Here is a 22,930-nt window from a genome sequence, read left to right as displayed (position 1 = left end):
GTGTCTCACCGCGTTATCACCAATCAAATAAATCTTTATTAGATTGCAAGGGTCAGGTCAACACATTTCATAGGTCGCAGCCTCCTTCCTCAGAACATCAAGCAATGACAATCTTTTATTTGTGTCATTGCTTGATGTACTAAGGAAGGAGGCTACGACCACTGAAACGCGTTGACCTGACCCTTGCAATCTAATAAAGGCATGGAATAATTTTATGCACTTCGTTTGATTGGTCATAGAGCGGCGAGACACCCGGTTTCTTCCTATATATTCAAATTGCTTTCTTTGATGAGTCCTCCTGTTTCTTTACAGTTTTGGGCTGCTTGGATACTTACTTATTGAACCGCAACTAGGGCTTATTTTTGGAGTAGGACTTATATTTTAGGCATACGCAAAACAGCCCCCAAATCCTATGAGGGCTTATTTTCCTTATTTTTGGGGTAGGTCTTATTTTCAGGGAAACAGCGTAGTATGTGTTGGCTTCTTTATCTTTCCCCCTGATCACATACGCTACCTTTAAAAGGCACCACCTTGAGACTTCTATAGTCTCAAGATGGAAAAAATTCTACTCTCACTAACATTCCTGGTATGCACCGTCTTGAGACTTTCCTGCAGGTACTGACTAAGAAAACCCAAAGTCTGTGCACTATGGAAGAGCAATGGGTCATTTTGGAAAATTCCACATTATCCAATCTGACCGAAGTCATCAGTTCATAAAAGTTCTTGTCCTCTACGGAACCCACAACTCCGGAACACATCAGTGTAATAAATTACGAAGTTTCTTCATACGGTTTACAATGTTTTAATGATCTCTTTTCCTGGAAAAGCCCTTTAAGAAATGTCACATGCTTGATCCTCCTTAACCAGCAAATCTACATTCAGGAGACCCCCACATAATTTTGATTTCACTTCATCCCACCTTAATCATCCAGTTTTGTCCCAGCCTTACAAATGACAAAATAAATAAAAACATTCTGCTGATTCAGGATTTTTTCCAATCTATAGCTTTTGGTATTTGGACAATGGTTAACCACAGTGTTAATAGTCATAGTATACAAAGTTTATCTGTTTGTTGCACGGGATAAGTAGATGTGTCTCCAAAGACATACAGATAGGGAACTTAGATTGTGAGCCCCAATGGGGACAGTGTTCCTGATGTATGTAAAGCGCTGCGGAATATATTAGCGCTATATAAAAAAAAAAAAAATAAAGATGTGTCTCTTTTTATCAAGCAACAACCCAGTTTTTGCCAGTGATAGTTTCCATCATTAATGGAAATTTTGCAGGGGTAAAGGAATTATTTTTTTTTTACAATTTTTAGCAAGTTACTCCATAAATCATAGCTCAACCTAATAACAATAGCAATGATGGGCATCAATTTAAAGGGGTTAATTAGTTTTAGTCTTGGGTGACCAATCACAGTGGTCTTTATTTATTCCCTAAACCAAGTGCAATTAGGCATTGGTTCAAAAGTGCCTGGTGCCAATTTTGGCCCAGAGATTGGATGAAGCAATTTATGATTTTTGGCTCCAAAAAATCTTATTGAACCAATGCAAAGTGTTGTGTCAAAAAATATTGGTATGAGGGATACGGTATCACAGAGGTCTGGAGCTAATGTCTCCCAACTATCTCATCTCAAAATATTGAACAGGTACTGTAGGTTAGATTCTACCAGAAACCTTCCATTAAAAACAAAAATTTGCAAAAAATAAGGTTTGGCTACTGCTACATACTATTTTGCATTTGCTATATAGAATTAATTTATCATTTACTCGTCCAGCATTACAGCCGGTATTATAATCTACCCCTGCATTTACTATTCTGCAGACCTCAGAGCTTCAATCAATCTGCGGACGTAAAATCTAAACGCCCCACTGCTATAAGAGACAAACTTGCTGACTGTTTCCAATGAAAACCAGCAGAACTTTTTATGTTCAAGAGTTTTATCTAAAAGGTGATAAGTCTAAGATCTCCTGCACTTCTATAATATATCATGCTAACTTCTGTCGGATTAATCAGTTATACAATGTAATCTCATATAAAGGGGCTAACATTTCAAAAACTTCATTCCAAGCACGGAAAACCATTTACTATCTAAAGTTTTGTATTTCCCGACTAATATGAAGAGGACGAGAAGACACAAAGTTTCTACAAAATGAGAACCTGAGCTGCGATTATTAAAAAATGATTGTCAGAGAAGTGAAATAATGCAAATCAAGGACCCCAGGATGATCCTGGTAGGCCATGCATAGACATAGGCCAGCCCATAGACCCCAGGATGATCCTGGTAGTGGTAGGCCATGCATAGACATCGGCCAGCCCATGGACCCCTGGATGATCCTGGTAGGCCATGCTTAGATATCTGCCAGCCCATGGACCTCAGGAGGAATATAATGGATCCTGGTAGACCATGCATAGACATCTGCCAACCCATGGACCTTAGGATGATCTTGGTAGGCAATGCGTGGACCCCAGGATGATCCTGGCAGGCCATGCACAGACATCTGTTAGCCCATGGACCCCAGGATGACCCTGGTAGGCCATGCATAGACATCTGCCAGCCCATGGACCCCGGGAGAAGTATAGTTAGTGATGGATCCTGGTAGGCCATGCATAGACATCTGTCGGCCCATGGACCCCAGGATGATCTTGGTAGACCATGCATAGAAATCTGCCAACCCATGGACCCCTGGATGATCCTGGTAGACCATGTAGAGACATCTGCCAAACAATGAACCCCAGGATGATCCTGGTAGGCCATGCATAGACATCTGCTAGCCTATCGACCCCAGGATGATCCTGGTAGGCCATGCATAGACATCTGCCAGCCCATCGACCCCGGGAGGAGTATAGTTAACGATGGATCCTGGATGGCCATGCATAGACATCTGCCAGCTCTTGGACCCCAGGACATGCTAAACATTATCCTTCCATTTTCTTCCCTACTACTGCCCCACCTTGGGAATTGGCATACAGAACCCCATGATTGTGCTGGGTTTCGCCACCCAGGGCAAAAGGATCTGGAGTCCATTTGCCCTTCCATGATCCTTGAGCCTATTTTCCACCCTCTCAGGTGCTTTAGAGAGGGTATTCATTTATATGTTCTTGCCATCCATTGAAAAAGGGTATAGCTCAGACCTGTGCAGGGACTCTCTCTCCAATGACCCTGTAGACCCTGCTTTGTGGAGTAGTCATGCAGCATATCCTAACATCTACCTGTACCCCCAATTGCATAGGGAGTCAGTACTTATACTTAAGGGTTTACTATCATTTGGATAAAGATGGTGGACTAAGGATGTTCAGGTTAAGGGGGAGTATTCAAGAAAACCCGTTTTCCAGTCCTAAACATCACATTAATAACCCTGACAATGTTAAGACACAAAAAAGGTGAAAGATCCAGAGCCACTTTGATTAGTGGCATTATGTTGTAGTGCCAGAGCGGGCGATCCCTGCAGATAATATCCACTATGAATAGTTTGGGTCTCGAGCATTGGTAGATAATCTTTTAGTAGCCATCAGCCTCCATAAGGAATCTTTACAATTCGCCCTTTTTAAGGTCACAACTCTGGCAAACTCGGACCGGATGATACCACCCACGAGAGGGGACCGGCCGCTGGAAATCAGAGCAAACGTGGCAGAAACCCTGGCCACAAGCCCGGCAGTGATGTCTTGACATGATAGGCGTGAACAGTTTTTTGCACTCATGGCAATTGGTGATCTCTTGGTCCGATACCCAGTAGCTGGGGCGTGCGGCTTCCTTCACAAAATCTGCAAATAGAGAAAACCCAAATCAATAGTGATGAGCGGGCACTACCATGCTCGGGTGCTCAGTACTCGTAACTAGTGATGAGCGGGCACTACCATGCTCGGGTGCTCAGTACTCGTAACTAGTGATGAGCGGGCACTACCATGCTCGGGTGCTCAGTACTCGTAACTAGTGATGAGCGGGCACTACCATGCTCGGGTGCTCAGTACTCGTAACTAGTGATGAGCGGGCACTACCATGCTCGGGTGCTCAGTACTAGTAACTAGTTATGAGCAGGCACTACCATGCTCGGGTGCTCAGTACTAGTAACTAGTTATGAGCGGGCACTACCATGCTCGGGTGCTCGGTACTCGTAACTAGTGATGAGTGAGCACTACCATGCTCGGTACTCGTAACTAGTGATGAGTGGGCACTAACTACCATGCTCGGGTGCTCAGTACTCGTTATTAGTGATGAGCGGGCACTACCATGCTCGGGTGCTCAGTACTCGTAACTAGTGATGAGCGGGCACTACCATGCTCGGGTGCTCAGTACTCATAACTAGTGATGAGCGGGCACTACCATGCTCGGGTGTTCAGTACTCATAGCTAGTGATGAGCGGGCACTACCATGCTTGGATGCTCAATGCTCATAACCAGCAGTCGGATGCTCGGATGGGGAGCGGGGAGCAGACTCCCCTATGAGCATAAGAAAGGAGGGTCGGGAGGGACTATGTTCGAAAATTTGTTCCTACAAAAAGATATGAGTCTGGTAGCAGCTTATTAACCCTTTGAGTTAGTAAACACATGCACACTCGGACAAAATGAGTGTGCATGAGTGAGAATAAGCTGTGGATTAACAGATATTAAGGAATATGGACACCTCTGGGTGTCATTTTTTTTTCTTAAATGCATTTATTTTTGGTCAAAAATATTTTTGTAAACGGGTTTGATTGTAATTGTACTGCTTTGTCTCTTGTAATGGGTTAACACAGTGTCAGTGAGCTGGTCTAACAAAAGTGTTTAGAATTCTTATTTTCCATCTTTTAAGGATTTAGGAACACAGGAAAGTGGAGCAGAACTTTGTGATGATAAAGAAACGGAGAAATGCTCAGATAAAGGATAAACTCTCACTTAGAGGAGCTCACTGAAGGATTCTCACTAGAGTTGAGCGAGTACCTAACTATTCGTACTCACTATACACTTAATGAGAACGGTCTAATACTCGCGTATTCATTCCGAATACCATGTGCAATGCAAGTCAATGAGGAATACTCGTAATGTAACGAGCAACCCGAATTCCGCATTATTCACTAATCACACAAATAGTGCGGAATTCAGGTTACTCGTTACATTGAGAGTTTTCCCCATTGACTATTTACTTGCATTGCACACGATATTCGGAAAGAAAACGCGAGTATTAGACAGTACTCGTTATGAGTAAAGCGAGTACGAATACTTAGGTACTCGCTCAACTCTAATTCTCAGTTAACTAATTCCATAGCCAGCAATAGACAGTGCAACACAATGGTTACAGAAGGCAAATGGTGCAACGCTTTTAATGAAACACCATAGAAAAATACCGTATTTTTCGGACTATAAGACGCACCTGACCATAAGACGCACCCTGGTTTTAGAGGAGGAAAGTAGGAAAATAAAATTTTAAGCAAAAAATGTGGTCATGACACACTGTTATGGGGCGAGGATCTGCTGCTGACACTGTTATGGGGGTAATGTCCCCAAATTCTCTACTAAGGTACCCCATTCTGGTAACGATCCTCCTGCCTTTTATATGATCCTGCTCATACACCCCCATCCATCCTGCTCATATACCCCCATCCATCCTGCTCACATACCCCCATCCATCCTGCTCACATACCCCCATCCATCCTGCTCACATACCCCCATCCATCCTGCTCACATACCCCCATCCATCCTGCTCACATACCCCCATCCATCCTGCTCATATACCCCCATCCATCCTGCTCACATACCCCCATCCATCCTGCTCACATACCCCCATCCATCCTGCTCACATACCCCCATCCATCCTGCTCATATACCCCCATCCATCCTGCTCACATACCCCCATCCATCCTGCTCACATACCCCCATCCATCCTGCTCATATACCCCCATCCATCCTGCTCACATACCCCCATCCATGCTGCTCATATACCCCATCCATCCTGCTCATATACCCCCATCCATGCTGCTCATATACCCCCATCCATCCTGCTCATATACCCCCATCCATCCTGCTCATATACCCCCATCCATGCTGCTCATATACCCCCATCCATGCTGCTCATATACCCCCATCCATGCTGCTCATATACCCCCATCCATGCTGCTCATATACCCCCATCCATGCTGCTCATAAACCCCCATCCATCCTGCTCATATACCCCCATCCATCCTGCTCATATACCCCATCTATCCTGCTCATATACCCCCATCCATCCTGCTCATATACCCCCATCCATCCTGCTCATATACCCCCATCCATCCTGCTCATATACCCCCATCCATCCTGCTCATATACCCCAATCCATCCTGCTCATATACCCCCATCCATCCTGCTCATATACCCCCATCCACCCTGCTCATGTACCCCCATCCTGCTATATACCCCCCATCCTGCTCATATACCCCCATACTGCTCATAATATACCCCCATCCATCCTGCTCATAATATACCCCCATCCTGCTCATAAAATACCCCCATCCTGGTATATGGCCTGTATCCTGTGGCACAGAAAAAAAAAAATAAGCGTTTCTACTCACCTTTCCCCACTCCCTGCAGCACCGACCAGGTTCCTCTCTGTCTCAGCTGCAGCGCCGCTGTGTGGAGCCGTCCCCCTGCAGCATTGCGATGTCTTCCTGTCTGTGCCGGTCAGCTGATCTGTGTGGACACTAGCGGCGCACACAGCGATGACGTCATCGCTGTGCTCACCGCTCTTTACACACATCAGCTGACCGGCACAAACAGGAAGACATCGCGATGCTTCAGGGGGACGGCTCCACACACGGTGACGGGTGAGTGTACTGAATCACTGCACACCGTGCTGATGATGATGCACGGAGGGCAGTGAATACAGCCGCACTTGATCACTCCAGGCTGTAGTTGCCAAGGTTGATCATGCGGGCCGGCTGTTAATTATGCGCGCACCCCCCGCCCACCTGTCAACGCTGGCTTTAGCGCTGAGAGATGATGGGCGGAAGGATGGGCGTGCATATGTAATGAGCGGGCCCACGTGGTCACGGCAGGCGCTGCTGCAGCCTGCTCGTGCCACCGATGACCTGCTCCACCGCAGCACCCTCATTCCCCGCAGCCACATTCAGACCATAAGACGCACCCCCCACTTTCCCCCAACATTTGGGAGAAAATAAGTGCGTCTTATAGTCCGAAAAATACGGTATATTTTTTTCCAAAAATACATGCATTTAGCTGTAAAAAAAAAAAAAATGCACCTGAAGGTGCCCATAACTTTGTGCTGTTTTTTAATGTAATTGCAGTCAAACTAAATATTAAAGAAAAAAAATGCAAAAGAAAATTACACAAAGGATATTCTATGACAGACGACACCACGTTTAGGGAGCTTTGAGCCATCTCGGTCACTTTTCGAGGTAAGAGATTACTCCCATCATCCTCCACCGCCTGCTGACCTGTAGGGACAACCACAAACACAGGGGAAAAAGCTACAAATATTACATGCAATTTAAATTTTATTTAAAAAAAAAATAAAATTAAATAAATACAATTAGGAGCCACAAATCAGGAAAGATTTAATATAATTTATCTTGAGAAAGTTAAAATAAATGGAAGGATTGTACTATATCATTGGGGAACTTTGCTGCTTTCCAAATCCCACATTCACTTTATCACTTTGAAAGGACAAGGTGATTTTTCATTTTGTCATTTCCATTTTTTACCCCCTCTTTTTTCCAACAGCCAGAACTTTAAGGCACTGGGCGCACTAGAAAATGGAAGTTTTCTTAAGAAAATTCTGCAGCCTCTGAAAGATTACAGCACCTGCGGTAAAAAAAAACGCAGCAAACCGCACCCGAAAACTGCATTTTCAATAGCTGTAAATTTTCTGCAGGTTGTTCCCTGCGTTTTTTTTACTATTATGTATGGTAAAAACCGCAGTTACCTGCGGAAAATAAGTGACATGCACATTCTTTTGGCTGTAGAAACACTGCAGCAAAACCTGTAGGGGGAAAAAAAATGCAGCATTTTTTTTTACCATAGGTTTTGCCGGGGAAGGACTACACAAAGGTCTTAAACATTTTCTGCAGCAATTCATGCAGCAAAATCGCGACAAAAACCACAGCGTGCGCACAGGGCCTTATATTGTCATGTTCTGCAGTACAAACTGGGACACCATTCATTTTTACTTCTACCGTTATTCTCCAGGTCTTGTATGATTAAAGAGAAACCATAGTGAAAAGGTTTTATTATATATATATTATACCATGCTCAGTACTCACAACTAGTGATGAATGGGCACCACCATGCTCGGGAGCTCAGTACTCGTAACTAGTGATGAGTGAGCACTACCATGCTCGGGTGCTCTGTACTCGTAACTAGTGATGAGCGGGCACTACCATGCTCGGGAGCTCAGTACTCGTAACTAGTGATGAGTGAGCACTACCATGCTCGGGTGCTCTGTACTCGTAACTAGTGATGAGCGGGCACTACCATGCTTGGGAGCTCAGTACTCGTAACTAGTGATGAGCGGGCACTACCATGCTCGGGTGCTCGGTACTCGTAACTAGTGATGAGTGGGCACTACCATGCTCAGGTGCTCAGTACTCATAACTAGTGATGAGCGGGCACTACCATGCTCATGTGCTCTGTACTCGTAACTAGTGATGAGCGGGCACTACCATGCTCAGGTGCTCAGTACTCGTAACTAGTGATGAGCAGGCACTACCATGCTCAGGTGATCAGTACTCGTAACTAGTGATGAGCGGGCACTACCATGCTCAAGTGCTCTGTACTCGTAACTAGTGATGAGCGGGCACTACCATGCTCAGGTGATCAGTACTCGTAACTAGTGATGAGCGGGCACTACCATGCTCAAGTGCTCTGTACTCGTAACTAGTGATGAGCGAGCACTACCATGCTCGGGTGCTCGGTACTCGTAACTAGTGATGAGCGGGCACTACCATGCTTGGGTGCTAAGTACTCGTAACTAGTGATGAGGGGGCCCTACCATGCTCGTGTGCTTAGTATTCGTAACTAGTGATAAGCGGGCACTACCATGCTCGGGTGCTCATTACTTGTAACTAGTGATTAGAGGGCACTACCATGCTCAGGTGTTCTGTACTCGTAACTAGTGATGAGCGGGTACTACTATGCTCGGGTGCTCGGTACTCGTAACTAGTGATGAGCGGGCACTACCATGCTCAGGTGCTCAGTACTCGTAACTAGTGATGAGCGGACACTACAATGCTCGGGTGCTCGGTACTCGTAACTAGTGATGAGCGGGCACTACCATGCTCGGGTGCTCAGTACTCGTAACTAGTGATGAGCGGACACTACCATGCTCTAGTGTTCAGTACTCGTAACTAGTGATGAGTGAGCACTACCATGCTCGGGTGCTCAGTACTCGAAACTAGTGATGAGTGAGCACTACCATGCTCAGGTGCTCAGTACTAGAAACAAGCAGTCAGATGCTCGGACGGCCACGACTCGTGTACCGAGTATAATGGAAATCAATGGGAAACTAGAGCATTTTTGGGAAGATCTTCTGGAAAAATGCTCACGTTCCCCATCGACTTCCATTATACTTGGTCCACGAGTCGAGCCCGTCCAAGTGTTTTTAGTACTGAGCACAGGACATCTCGGTATTGGATTTCTTTGAAACTCCTAGTCAAAAATACCTAAACAAGAACAGTGGCTCCTTGACCTTGTTCTGCAAGCCAAGGTGGCAGGAAGTGTTTCCACTTAGTGTTCCGGGGCTTCTTCAGCGTGCAGAATGTGGTCAGCACACCTGTATGTCCATATCCTTCTACCTCTTGGCCTCTTACCTTTCCCAGGACCTTTACTGTGACACTTTTTGCAGACACGCACGGGTGACGGCCCCCAGCCTCTCTCGGGGACAGGCATCTTTTGGTTGGAGCAGGTGTGGCAGAAGCCTTCTCCACAGGCTCGGCAGTGGTGCTTCTGCTCGGCTGTTTGGAAGACTGTCTTGCATCCGTGACACTCCTTTTGGTGGTTGACGAGTGCCATGGAAAAACATGGAGGAGAGAGATATTTTCATTAGCAGATAAAGCAGCATAAAAGAACTCACATTATTAAGCAAAGGTTGGATTACAGACAAAGACCGCTAAGAAAATGGCTTGTGCATGCACCACGGCGGCTAGCACGGCCATAGCACTTTCCCTCAAGCTTACCGTAATCTCTGCATTGGGGCGCCAATAAGAAGGAGCCACGCGGTCAGTTACCCAGGAGGTGACGGCACGGGTGGGCCCCGCACTGTACTCATTCACAGACTGTATGACCAGGGTGACCCCGTCCAGTACCCGCTGAGCCGCATTGTGTTGGTCCAGGGAGCAAGAGTCACTCTGCGGGGAAATAGTCAGATACTATTATTGTAAGTGAAAAATAGGACATGGAAAGAAGGGAATTTTGTTTACTTACCGTAAATTCCTTTTCTTCTAGCTCCAATTGGGAGACCCAGACAGTGGGTGTATAGCTACTGCCCTCTGGAGGCCGCACAAAGAACTACACTTAAAAGTGTAAGGCCCCTCCCCTTCTGGCTATACACCCTCCCGTAGGAGTACAGATTCCTCAGTTTTAGTACCAAAGCAAGAAGGAGGAAAGCCAATAACAGTTTCAAAAACAAATTCAATCCGATAACACGATCGGAGAACTTAAGAAACAACATGAACAACATGTGCACCCGAAAAACGAAACCCTAAGAACAAATAGGGCGGGTGCTGGGTCTCCCAATTGGAGCTAGAAGAAAAGGAATTTACGGTAAGTAAACAAAATTCCCTTCTTCTTTTTCGCTCCTAATTGGGAGACCCAGACAGTGGGACGTCCAAAAGCAGTCCCTGGGTGGGTAAAAAGATACCACATGAACGGGCTGTCAGACAGCCTCTTCCTACAGGTGGGCCACCGCCGCCTGAAGGACCTGTCTACCTAGGCTGGCATCTGCCGAAGCGTAGGTATGCACTTGATAGTGTTTGGTAAACGTGTGCAGACTCGACCAGGTAGCCGCTTGGCACACTTGCTGAGCCGTAGCCTGATGCCGCAATGCCCAGGACGCACCCACGGCTCTGGTAGAATGGGAATTCAGTCCAGATGGAATCGGAAGCCCAGCAGAACGGTATGTGTGAAGAATTGGTTCCTTGATCCACCGCGCCAGGGTGGATTTGGAAGCTTGCGATCCCTTATGCTGACCAGCGACTAGGACAAAGAGCGCATCAGAACGGCGTAGAGCCGCCGTGTGAGAAATGTAAATCCTGAGTGCTCTCACCAGGTCCAACAGATGTAAACCCTTTTCAAATTGGTGAACTGGATGCGGACACAAAGATGGTAAAGTGATATCCTGATTGAGATGAAAGGAAGAAACCACCTTGGGAGAAAACTCTGGAATTGGACGCAGTACTACCTTGTCTTGGTGAAACACCAGGAAGGGAGATTTGCAAGATAACGCCGCTAGCTCGGACACTCTTCGAAGAGACGTGACCGCCACAAGAAAAACTACCTTTTGTGAAAGCCGAGAAAGGGGAACCTCTTTCAAAGGCTCGAAAGGCGGCTTCTGGAGAGCAATGAGAACCTTGTTCAGATCCCAGGGTTCCAATGGCCGTCTGTAAGGAGGAACGATATGACAAACTCCTTGGAGAAACGTGCGTACTTTAGAAAGCCGTGCCAAGCGCTTCTGAAAGAATACGGATAGCGCGGAGACTTGACCCTTAAGAGAGCTAAGCGACAAACCTTTTTCCAACCCAGACTGCAGGAAGGAAAGAAAAATTGGCAATGCAAATGGCCAGGGAGAAAACCCTTGAGCCAAGCACCACGCTAAGAATATCTTCCACGTTCTGTGATAGATCTTAGCTGAGGATGGTTTTCTAGCCTGTCTCATTGTGGCAACAACTTCATGAGATAAACCTGAGGCCGCTAGGATCCAGGACTCAATGGCCACACAGTCAGGTTCAGGGCCGCAGAATTCAGATGGAAAAGCGGCCCTTGAGACAGCAAATCTGGACGGTCTGGTAGTGTCCACGGTTGGCCTACCGTGAGATGCCACAGATCCGGGTACCACGACCTTCTTGGCCAATCTGGAGCGACGAGTATGGCTCGATGGCAGTCGGACCTGATTTTCCGGAGAACTCTGGGTAACAATGCTAGAGGTGGGAACACATAGGGGAGTCGGAATTGCGACCAATCCTGAACCAAGGCGTCTGCCGCCAGTGCTCGGTGATCGTGAGACCGTGCCATGAAAACTGGGACCTTGTTGTTGTGCCGTGACGCCATCAGATCGACGTCCGGCGTCCCCCAGCGGCAACAGATCTGCTGAAACACGTCCGGGTGAAGGGACCATTCTCCTGCGTCCATGCCCTGGCGACTGAGAAAGTCTGCCTCCCAGTTTTCCACGCCTGGGATGTGGACTGCGGATATGGTGGACGCTCTGCTTTCCACCCACGTCAAAATCCGTTGGACTTCTTGAAAAGCCTGGCGACTGCGTGTTCCCCCTTGGTGGTTGATGTACGCCACCGCCGTGGAATTGTCCGACTGAATCCGAATCTGCTTGCCTTCCAGCCATTGTTGGAAGGCTCGCAGGGCAAGATAGATTGCTCTGATTTCCAGAACATTGATCTGCAGGGTGGACTCTTCCAGAGTCCACATCCCCTGAGCCCTGTGGTGGAGATACACCGCTCCCCACCCTGATAGGCTCGCATCCGTCGTGACCACTGCCCAGGACGGGGGAAGGAACGACTTTCCCTGTGACAATGAGGTGGGGAGAAGCCACCAACGCAGAGAGTCCTTGGCAGTCTGAGAGAGGGAGACAGTCCTGTCGAGGGACGTCGATTTCCCGTCCCATTGGCGTAGAATGTCCCATTGTAGAGGGCGCAGATGAAACTGCGCGAACGGGACTGCCTCCATTGCTGCTACCATCTTTCCTAGGAAATGCATGAGGCGCCTCAGTGAGTGCGACTGGCTCTGAAGGAGAGATTGCACTCCAGTCCGTAGCGAGCACTGCTTGTCCAGTGGAAGCTTCACTATCGCTGAGAGAGTATGAAACTCCATGCCAAGATAAGTCAGAGATTGGGTCGGGGTTAGATGAGACTTTGGAAAGTTGATAATCCACCCGAAACTCTGGAGAGTGTCTAGAGCCACCTTCAGACTGTGTTGGCATGCCTCTTGAGAGGGTGCCTTTATAAGCAGGTCGTCTAGATACGGGATGACCGAGTGACCCTGCGAGTGCAGAACAGCTACTACTGCTGCCATGACCTTGGTGAAGACCCGGGGGGCTGTTGCCAGACCGAAAGGTAACGCTACGAACTGCAGGTGTTCGTCGTGTATGACGAAGCGTAGGAAACGCTGATGCTCTGGTGCGATCGGCACGTGGAGATACGCATCTTTGATATCTATTGATGCTAGAAAATCTCCTTGAGACATTGAGGCTATGACGGAGCGTAGGGATTCCATCCGGAACCTCCTGACTTTTACGTGTCTGTTGAGCAACTTTAGATCCAGGACGGGCCGATACGATCCGTCCTTTTTTGGGACCACAAACAGATTGGAGTAAAAACCGTGACCTTGTTCCTGAAGAGGGACGGAGGTCACCACTCCTTCCGCCTTTAGAGCGGCCACCGCCTGCAACAGAGCATCGGCTCGGTCTGGTGGTGGAGAAGTTCTGAAGAAACGAGTTGGCGGACGAGAACTGAACTCTATCCTGTACCCGTGAGACAGAATATCCCTCACCCAACGGTCTTTGACGTGTGACAGCCAGATGTCGCCAAAGTGGGAAAGCCTCCCACCGACCGCGGGTGTGGAATCGGAGACCGCAAGTCAGGAGGACGCCGTCTTGGCAACGGTTCCTCCGGCTGTCCTTTTTGGGCGTGACTGAGACCTCCAAGAATCTGAGCGTCTCTGGTCTTTTTGAGTCTTTTTTGACGAGGCGAATTGGGACCTGCCCGGTCCTCGAAAGGACCGATAACCAGACTGACCCTTCCTCTGTTGGGGTCTGTTTTGTCTGTGTTGCGGTAAGGATGAGTCCTTACCCTTGGAGTGTTTGATGATTTCATCCAAACGCTCTCCAAACAATCGGTCACGAGAAAAAGGCAAATTGGTTAAGCACTTCTTGGAATGAGAATCTGCTTTCCAATGTCTCAACCACAGGGCCCTACGCAAAACAACGGAGTTGGCTGACGCCACTGCCGTGCGGCTTGTAGCGTCAAGAACAGCATTAATCGCGTACGACGCGAATGCCGCCATTTGCGAGGTCAATGGTGCTACCTGCGGGGCAAATGCACGTGTGACGGAGTCAACTCGCGCAAGCCCGGCTGAGATAGCTTGGAGTGCCCATACGGCTGCAAAAGAAGGCGCTAATGACGCTCCAATCGCTTCATAGATGGATTTCAGCCAGAGCTCCATCTGCCTGTCAGTGGCATCTTTAAGTGCCGCTCCATCTTCAACTGCAACCAAGGATCTAGCTGCAAGCCTGGAAATTGGAGGATCCACTTTTGGACACTGGGTCCAACCCTTGACCACCTCAGGGGGAAAAGGATAGCGTGTATCTTTAAGCCGTTTAGGAAAACGCCTTTCAGGATAAGCGTGGGGTTTCTGGATTGCGTCTCTAAAGTCAGCGTGGTCCAGAAAAGTGCTTAAAGTACGCTTAGGGTATCTGAAATGGATTCTCTCGTGCTGCGAAGCTGACTCCTCCACAAGAGGAGCTGGTGGGGAAATATTTAACATCTTATTGATGTTAAATATAAGATCATTAACTATGGCGTCACCATCTGGTGTATCTAGATTGAGAGCGGTCCCAGGATCAGAATCCTGATCAGTTACGTCCGCCTCATCACCCATAGATTCATCTCGCTGGGATCCTGACCATTGAGATGAATGTGAAGGCCCGTCATAGCGAGCCCGCTTAGGCTGCCCGGGGCCATCGTCCGAGTCAGAGTCTTCACCCTGAGGTGTATATGCCCGTCCCGGAGCTTGGAGCTGAGGGGGACCAGGGGGCAATGATTGCACAGTGTCCGTGGCCTGAAGTACAGGCCTAGCTCGCAATGTGTCAAGAATTTGTGACATAGTGAGAGACATTCTGTCAGCAAAAGCTGCAAACTCAGTTCCTGTCACCTGGACAGCATTCACAGGTGGTACACCCTGGGTCACGTCCAGCAGAGGTCCCGACTGTGCAAGCGCCGCAGGGGCCGAGCACTGCACACAATGGGGGTCCGTGGAGCCTGCCGGTAGAAAAGTCCCACATGCGGTGCAGGAAGCATATAATGTCTGTGCCTTGGCACCCTTGCGTTTTACGGACGACATGCTGCTGGCTCTCTGCAATGTGAGAGAGTCTATAGCCAAAGGGCGACCAGCGCTATGCAATACAAAGTATTTGTAGAAACAAAATACTAAGAATACTACTGGCACAAGAGGGGGTGAGCCCTGAGGGCTGCTTACCGCCCGCTGAATAGCGGGTAAGAGGCTGCAGAATTCCTTGTCTGGGTCTCCCCGGCTCCCCTCTGCAGCTCAGCGTGTCAGCAGGAATGGCTGCCGGCGTCTGTGGAGAGGGGCGGTCCGTGGGAGTTCCCAAACAAAAGTGCGGGAAACAGTGTCCCCTCTGTGCCGATTGTGAGGGCTGGAGTATGTAAAAACGACTCCAGCCCTCAGCGCTGATGCACTGGCCAGCGTCCCGCCCCTCTCCTGACTGGCAGGTCTGGGGGCGGGAACGAACGGAAGCAGGCCGCAAAAGCCGGGGACTCGAGTTATCAGCGCGGCCGCCGTAAAAGCGCGGGCCGCGCTGAAGTCCCCGGCGCACCACAAGTGCCAGCCGCGCCGCAGTCATAGCGGCCGGCATGACCGATTCCTAGACGTGGCCAGCGTCCCGCCCCTCTCCTGACTGGCAGGTCCGGGGGCGGGAACGAACGGAAGCAGGCCGCAAAAGCCGGGGACTCGAGTTATCAGCGCGGCCGCCGTAAAAGCGCGGGCCGCGCTGAAGTCCCCGGCGCACCACAAGTGCCAGCCGCGCCGCAGTCCCAGCGGCCGGCGCGACCGATTCCTAGAAGTGTGCCTGCTTCAGCGAAGCTGAATGAGGCCATGGCACAAGCGCCGTAGCGCTGATGTCCCCCGGCGCACTACAACACCCAGCATGCTGCGGTGTGAGCGCCAAATGCACGGGGACACAGAGTACCTTGAGGAAGCAGGGCCATGTCCCTGATGTACTCCGCTCCATCCAGCATCTTCTCCAGGGGCTGTAGATGGAGCACGGTCTCAGTGCCTGGAGACCAGTAAATCCCACTTCACCCAGAGCCCTGTAAAAAGGGATGGGGAAGGAATCAGCATGTGGGCTCCTGCCGCCGTACCCGCAATGGGTACCTCAACCTTACAAACACCTCCGACATACAGTGGGGTGAGAAGGGAGCATGCTGGGAGCCCTGTATGGGCCCTCTTTTCTTCCATCCGACATAGTCAGCAGCTGCTGCTGACTAAAAACAATGGAGCTATGCGTGCGTGTCTGACCTCCTTGCGCACAAAGCTAAAACTGGGGAATCTGTACTCCTACGGGAGGGTGTATAGCCAGAAGGGGAGGGGCCTTACACTTTTAAGTGTAGTTCTTTGTGCGGCCTCCAGAGGGCAGTAGCTATACACCCACTGTCTGGGTCTCCCAATTAGGAGCGAAAAAGAAATAGCGCTAGTCACATTAAAAGGGGTTGTCCACTTTCAGAATGTCCTGGTCCCTAGGCAGTTTATTTAATAAAAAAAATCTTTGCTCACCCTCCCTGGGTCCAATGCCAAATCTCTGCCACTGCTCCTGGGGTTCGATATTGGTTGACACCTTGTCGACAGCCAATCACTGAGTGGGACGTTACCTCTACAAGAGCAGAGGCGCTGAGCTCGGTGATTGTCTGCAGTGCTGTAGAAGTGAGATCAGCGCTGCAAACAATAAGCCAACGGGAGCAGCAGCAGAGGCTCAGCATAGTACCAGGGGAGGGTGAGTAATGCACAGTTTGTTTCTTTATAATAAATTAAACCTGGATTTTTCTTAAAGAGGAAATCCCATTTGCTAGGGTATATAGGTACATATGCTAAAGGGTGACACCTACACATGCCTTTAAAGAAGGGAATTTTGTTTACTTACCGTAAATTCCTTTTCTTCTAGCTCCAATTGGGAGACCCAGACAATTGGTGTATAGCTATGCCTCCGGAGGCCACACAAAGTATTACACTAAAAGTGTAAAGCCCCTCCCCTTCAGCCTATACACCCCCCGTGCTGCCACGGGCTCCTCAGTTTTGGTGCAAAAGCAAGAAGGAGGAAAAAATTATAAACTGGTTTAAAGTAAATTCAATCCGAAGGAATATCGGAGAACTGAAACCATTCAACGTGAACAACATGTGTACACAAAAACAGGGGCGGGTGCTGGGTCTCCCAATTGGAGCTAGAAGAAAAGGAATTTACGGTAAGTAAACAAAATTACCTTCTTCTTTGGCGCTCCATTGGGAGACCCAGACAATTGGGACGTCCAAAAGCAGTCCCTGGGTGGGTAAATAATACCTCATAATAGAGCCGTAACGGCTCCGTCCTACAGGTGGGCAACCGCCGCCTGAAGGACTTGCCTACCTAGGCTGGCCTCTGCCGAAGCATAGGTATGCACCTGATAGTGTTTCGTGAAAGTGTGCAGGCTCGACCAGGTAGCTGCCTGACACACCTGCTGAGCCGTAGCCTGGTGTCGCAAGGCCCAGGACGCTCCCACGGCCCTGGTAGAATGGGCCTTCAGCCCTGAGGGAACCGGAAGCCCCGAGGAACGATAAGCTTCGAGAATTGGTTCCTTGATCCACCGAGCCAGGGTTGATTTGGAAGCTTGTGTCCCTTTACGCTGGCCAGCGACAAGGACAAAGAGTGCATCCAAGCGGCGCAGGGGCGCCGTACGAGAAATGTAGACTGTGAGTGCTCTCACCAGATCTAACAAGTGCAAATCCTTTTCACACTGGTGAACTGGATGAGGGCAAAAAGAAGGTAAGGAGATATCCTGATTGAGATGAAAGGGGGATACCACCTTAGGGAGGAATTCCGGAACCGGACGCAGAACCACCTTGTCCTGGTGAAACACCAGGAAAGGAGCTTTGCATGACAACGCTGCTAGCTCAGACACTCTCCGAAGTGAAGTGACTGCTACTAGAAAAACCACTTTCTGCGAAAGGCGTGCGAGCGAAATATCCCTCATTGGCTCGAACGGTGGTTTCTGAAGAACCATCAGCACCCTGTTCAGATCCCAGGGTTCTAACGGACGCTTGTAAGGAGGGACGATGTGACAAACCCCTTGCAGGAACGTGCGTACCTGTGGGAGTCTGGCCAGGCGCTTCTGAAAAAACACAGAGAGCGCAGAGACTTGTCCCTTAAGGGAGCCTAGCGACAAACCCTTTTCCAATCCGGATTGAAGAAAGGACAGAAAAGTGGGCAAGGCAAATGGCCAGGGAGAGAAACCCTGAGCAGAGCACCACGACAGGAATATTTTCCACGTCCTGTGGTAGATCTTGGCGGACGTTGGTTTCCTAGCCTGTCTCATGGTGGCAATGACCTCTTGAGATAATCCTGAAGACGCTAAGATCCAGGACTCAATGGCCACACAGTCAGGTTGAGGGCCGCAGAATTCAGATGGAAAAACGGCCCTTGAGACAGCAAGTCTGGTCGGTCTGGCAGTGCCCACGGTTGGCCAACCGTGAGATGCCACAGATCCGGGTACCACGACCTCCTCGGCCAGTCTGGAGCGACGAGGATGGCGCGGCGGCAGTCAGCCCTGATCTTGCGTAACACTCTGGGCAACAGTGCCAGAGGGGGAAACACATAAGGAAGCTGAAACTGCGACCAATCCTGAACTAAGGCGTCTGCCGCCAGAGCTCTGTGATCTTGAGATCGAGCCATGAATGTTCGGACCTTGTTGTTGTGCCGTGACGCCATTAGGTCGACGTCCGGCATCCCCCAGCGGCAACAGATCTCCTGAAACACGTCCGGGTGAAGGGACCATTCCCCTGCGTCCATGCCCTGGCGACTGAGAAAGTCTGCTTCCCAGTTTTCTACGCCCGGGATGTGAACTGCGGAGATGGTGGAGGCCGTGGCTTCCACCCACATCAAAATCCGCCGGACTTCTTGGAAGGCTTGCCGACTGCGTGTTCCACCTTGGTGGTTGATGTAAGCCACCGCTGTGGAGTTGTCCGACTGAATTCGGATCTGCTTGCCTTCCAGCCACTGCTGGAACGCTTTTAGGGCAAGATACACTGCCCTGATCTCCAGAACATTGATCTGAAGTGAGGACTCTTGCTGAGTCCACGTACCCTGAGCCCTGTGGTGGAGAAAAACTGCTCCCCACCCTGACAGACTCGCGTCCGTCGTGACCACCGCCCAGGATGGGGGTAGGAAGGATTTCCCCTTCGATAATGAGGTGGGAAGAAGCCACCACCGAAGGGAAGCTTTGGTTGCCTGAGAGAGGGAGACGTTCCTGTCTAGGGACGTCGGCATCCTGTCCCATTTGCGTAGGATGTCCCATTGAAGAGGACGTAGGTGAAACTGCGCGAAAGGAACTGCCTCCATTGCTGCCACCATCTTCCCCAGGAAGTGCATGAGGCGCCTCAAGGGGTGTGACCGACCTTGAAGGAGAGATTGCACCCCTGTCTGTAGTGAACGCTGTTTGTCCAGCGGAAGCTTCACTATCGCTGGAAGAGTATGAAACTCCATGCCAAGATATGTCAGCGATTGGACCGGTGTCAGATTTGACTTTGGAAAATTGATGATCCACCCGAAACTCTGGAGAGTCTCCAGAGTAACGTTGAGGCTGTGTTGGCATGCCTCTTGAGAGGGTGCCTTGCCCAGCAGATCGTCTAAGTAAGGTATCACCGAGTGACCCTGAGAGTGGAGGACCGCAACTACTGTAGCCATGACCTTGGTGAAAACCCTTGGGGCTGTCGCCAGGCCGAACGGCAGTGCCGCGAACTGAAGGTGTTCGTCTCCTATGGCGAAGCGCAGGAAGCGCTGATGCTCTGGAGCAATCGGTACGTGGAGATAAGCATCTTTGATATCGATCGATGCTAGGAAATCTCCTTGGGACATTGAGGCGATGACGGAGCGGAGGGATTCCATCCGGAACCGCCTGGTCATTACGTGTTTGTTGAGCAGTTTTAGATCCAAAACAGGACGGAAAGACCCGTCCTTCTTTGGAACCACAAACAGGTTGGAGTAGAAACCGTGACCCTGTTGCTGAAGAGGAACCGGGACCACCACTCCTTCTGCCTTCAGAATGCCCACCGCCTGCAGAAGAGCCTCGGCTCGCTCGGGAGGCGGAGATGTTCTGAAGAATCGAGTCGGAGGACGAGAGCTGAACTCTATCCTGTAACCGTGAGACAAAATGTCTCTCACCCAACGGTCTTTTACTTGTGGCAGCCAGGTGTCGCAAAAGCGGGAGAGCCTGCCACCGACCGAGGATGCGGTGTGAGGAGGCCGTAAGTCATGAGGAAGCCGCCTTGGTAGCGGCACCTCCGGCGGTCTTTTTAGGGCGTGATTTGGACCGCCATGCGTCGGAGTTCCTCTGATCCTTCTGAGGCCTTTTGGACGAGGAGAATTGGGACCTGCCCGCCCCCCGAAAGGACCGAAACCTCGACTGTCCCCTCCTCTGTTGGGGTGTTTTTGGTTTGGCCTGGGGTAAGGATGTTTCCTTTCCCTTGGATTGTTTGATGATTTCATCCAATCTCTCACCAAACAAGCGGTCGCCAGAAAATGGCAAACCAGTTAAGCACTTTTTGGAAGCCGAATCTGCCTTCCATTCCCGTAGCCACAAGGCCCTGCGTATTGCCACCGAATTGTCGGCTGCAACCGCCGTACGGCTCGCAGAGTCCAGGACAGCATTAATAGCGTAGGACGCAAATGCCGACGTTTGAGAGGTTATGGACGCCACCTGCGGCGCAGACGTACGTGTGAGTGCGTCAATTTGCGCCTGACCAGCTGAGATGGCTTGGAGTGCCCATACGGCTGCGAATGCTGGAGCAAAAGACGCGCCGATAGCTTCATAGATGGATTTCAACCAGAGCTCCATCTGTCTGTCAGTGGCATCCTTGAGTGAAGCTCCATCTTCCACTGCAACTATGGATCTAGCCGCCAGTCTGGAGATTGGAGGATCCACCTTGGGACACTGAGTCCAGCCCTTGACCACGTCAGGGGGGAAGGGGTAACGTGTATCCTTAAGGCGCTTGGAAAGAAGGGAATTTTGTTTACTTACCGTAAATTCCTTTTCTTCTAGCTCCAATTGGGAGACCCAGACAATTGGGTGTATAGCTATTGCCTCTGGAGGCCACACAAAGTATTACACTTAAAAGTGTAAGGCCCCTCCCCTTCTGGCTATACACCCCCAGTGGGATCACTGGCTCACCAGTTTTAGTGCCAAAGCAAGAAGGAGGAAAGCCAATAACTGATTTAAAGACCAATTCAATCCGAGGAAACATCGGAGAACTGAACCATACCACATGAACAACATGTGTACCCGAAAAAACAGAAAAACCCCGAGAAAACAGGGCGGGTGCTGGGTCTCCCAATTGGAGCTAGAAGAAAAGGAATTTACGGTAAGTAAACAAAATTCCCTTCTTCTTTGTCGCTCCATTGGGAGACCCAGACAATTGGGATGTCCAAAAGCAATCCCTGGGTGGGTAAAAGAATACCTCATGATAGGGCCGTCAAACGGCCCTCTCCTACAGGTGGCCAACCGCCGCCTGAATGACTTATCTACCTAGGCTGGCGTCTGCCGAAGCGTAGGTATGCATCTGATAATGCTTGGTAAAAGTAAGTAGACTCGACCAGGTGGGTGCCTGACCCACCTGCTGAGCCGTAGCCTGGTGCCGTAATGCCCAGGATGCACCCACGGCTCTGGTAGAATGGGCCTTCGGCCTTGAGAGAACCAGAAGCCCAGTAGAACTGTAGGTTTCAAGAATTGGTGCCTCGAGCCCCCGAGCAAGGGTGGATCTGGAAGCTTGCGACTGTTTACGCCGACCAGCGACAAGGACAAAGAGTGCATCCGGGTGGCGCAGGAGCGCCATGCGGGAAGTAGAACCTGAGTGCTCTCACCAGAACCAACAGATGCAAATCTTTCTGAAATTGATGGACTGGACGAGGACACAAAGAAGGTGAGGTGATATCCTGATTGATATGAAAATGGGATACCACCTTAGGGAGAAATTCCGGAACCGGACGCAGAACTACCCTGTCCTGGTGAAGGACCAGGAAGGGAGTTTGTATGAGAGCGTTGCTAGCTCGGAAACTCTCCTAAGAGACGAGACCGTTACTAGAAGGCCACTTCCCGTGAAAAACGGGAAGGGAGACATCCTTCAAAGGCTCGAAAGGCGGCATCTGGAGAGCAAATAGAACCTTGTTCAGATCTCAGGGCTCTAACGGCCGCTTGTACGGAGTGCTGAGAAGACAAACTCCCCGTAGGAACGTGCGTACCTGAGGAAGTCGTCGTTTCTGAAAAAATACAGATAGCGCTGAGACTTGTCCCTAAAGGGAACTGAGCGACAACCCATTTTCCTACCTAGATTGCAGGAAGGAAGGAAACATAGACGATGCAACCGGCCAGGGAGAAACACCCTGCGCCGAGCACCGAGATAAGAACATCTTCCACGTCCTGTGGTCAATCTTGGCGGACGTTGGTATGCTAGCCTGTCTCATGGTGGCAACCACGTCCTGAGGTAATCCTGAGGACACTAGGTTCCAGGACTCAATGCCACACCATCCGGTTGAGGGCCGTAGAATCCAAATGGAAGAATGGCCCTTGAGACAGCCAGTCTGATTGGTCTGGTAGTGCCCCCGGTTAGCCTACCGTGAGGCACCACAAAACCGAGTACCACACATCCTCGGCCAATTTGTAGCGACGAGGATGGTGCGGCCGCAGTCGGTCTTGATCTAGCGCCGTACTCTGGGCAACAATGCCAGAGGTGGCACCTAAGGTAGCTGGAACTGCGA

At 49.9% G+C, this 22,930-nt stretch overlaps 1 protein-coding gene across 1 annotated transcript in view; it reads right to left on the bottom strand.

Annotated features, from left to right (window-relative positions):
* Window positions 1–310: 310 nt before the first annotated feature.
* LOC142251136 (zinc finger FYVE domain-containing protein 1-like) overlaps window positions 311–22,930 on the bottom strand; it is a 95,259-nt gene continuing 72,639 nt past the window's right edge. Inside the window, exons 8-11 of the mRNA XM_075323660.1 lie at window positions 10,149–10,319; window positions 9,783–9,960; window positions 7,305–7,412; window positions 311–3,768 (exon numbers count right to left, since the gene is read on the bottom strand). Coding sequence (XP_075179775.1) covers window positions 3,536–3,768; window positions 7,305–7,412; window positions 9,783–9,960; window positions 10,149–10,319 — 690 coding nt within the window. The 3' untranslated portion in view covers window positions 311–3,535. The remainder of the gene's footprint in view (window positions 3,769–7,304; window positions 7,413–9,782; window positions 9,961–10,148; window positions 10,320–22,930) is intronic.

Source organism: Anomaloglossus baeobatrachus, chromosome 9 (assembly GCF_048569485.1).
Source record: "Anomaloglossus baeobatrachus isolate aAnoBae1 chromosome 9, aAnoBae1.hap1, whole genome shotgun sequence".
In the NCBI taxonomy this organism is placed as follows: Eukaryota; Metazoa; Chordata; class Amphibia; order Anura; family Aromobatidae; genus Anomaloglossus; species Anomaloglossus baeobatrachus.
This window is presented reverse-complemented; position numbering and strand designations above follow the sequence as displayed.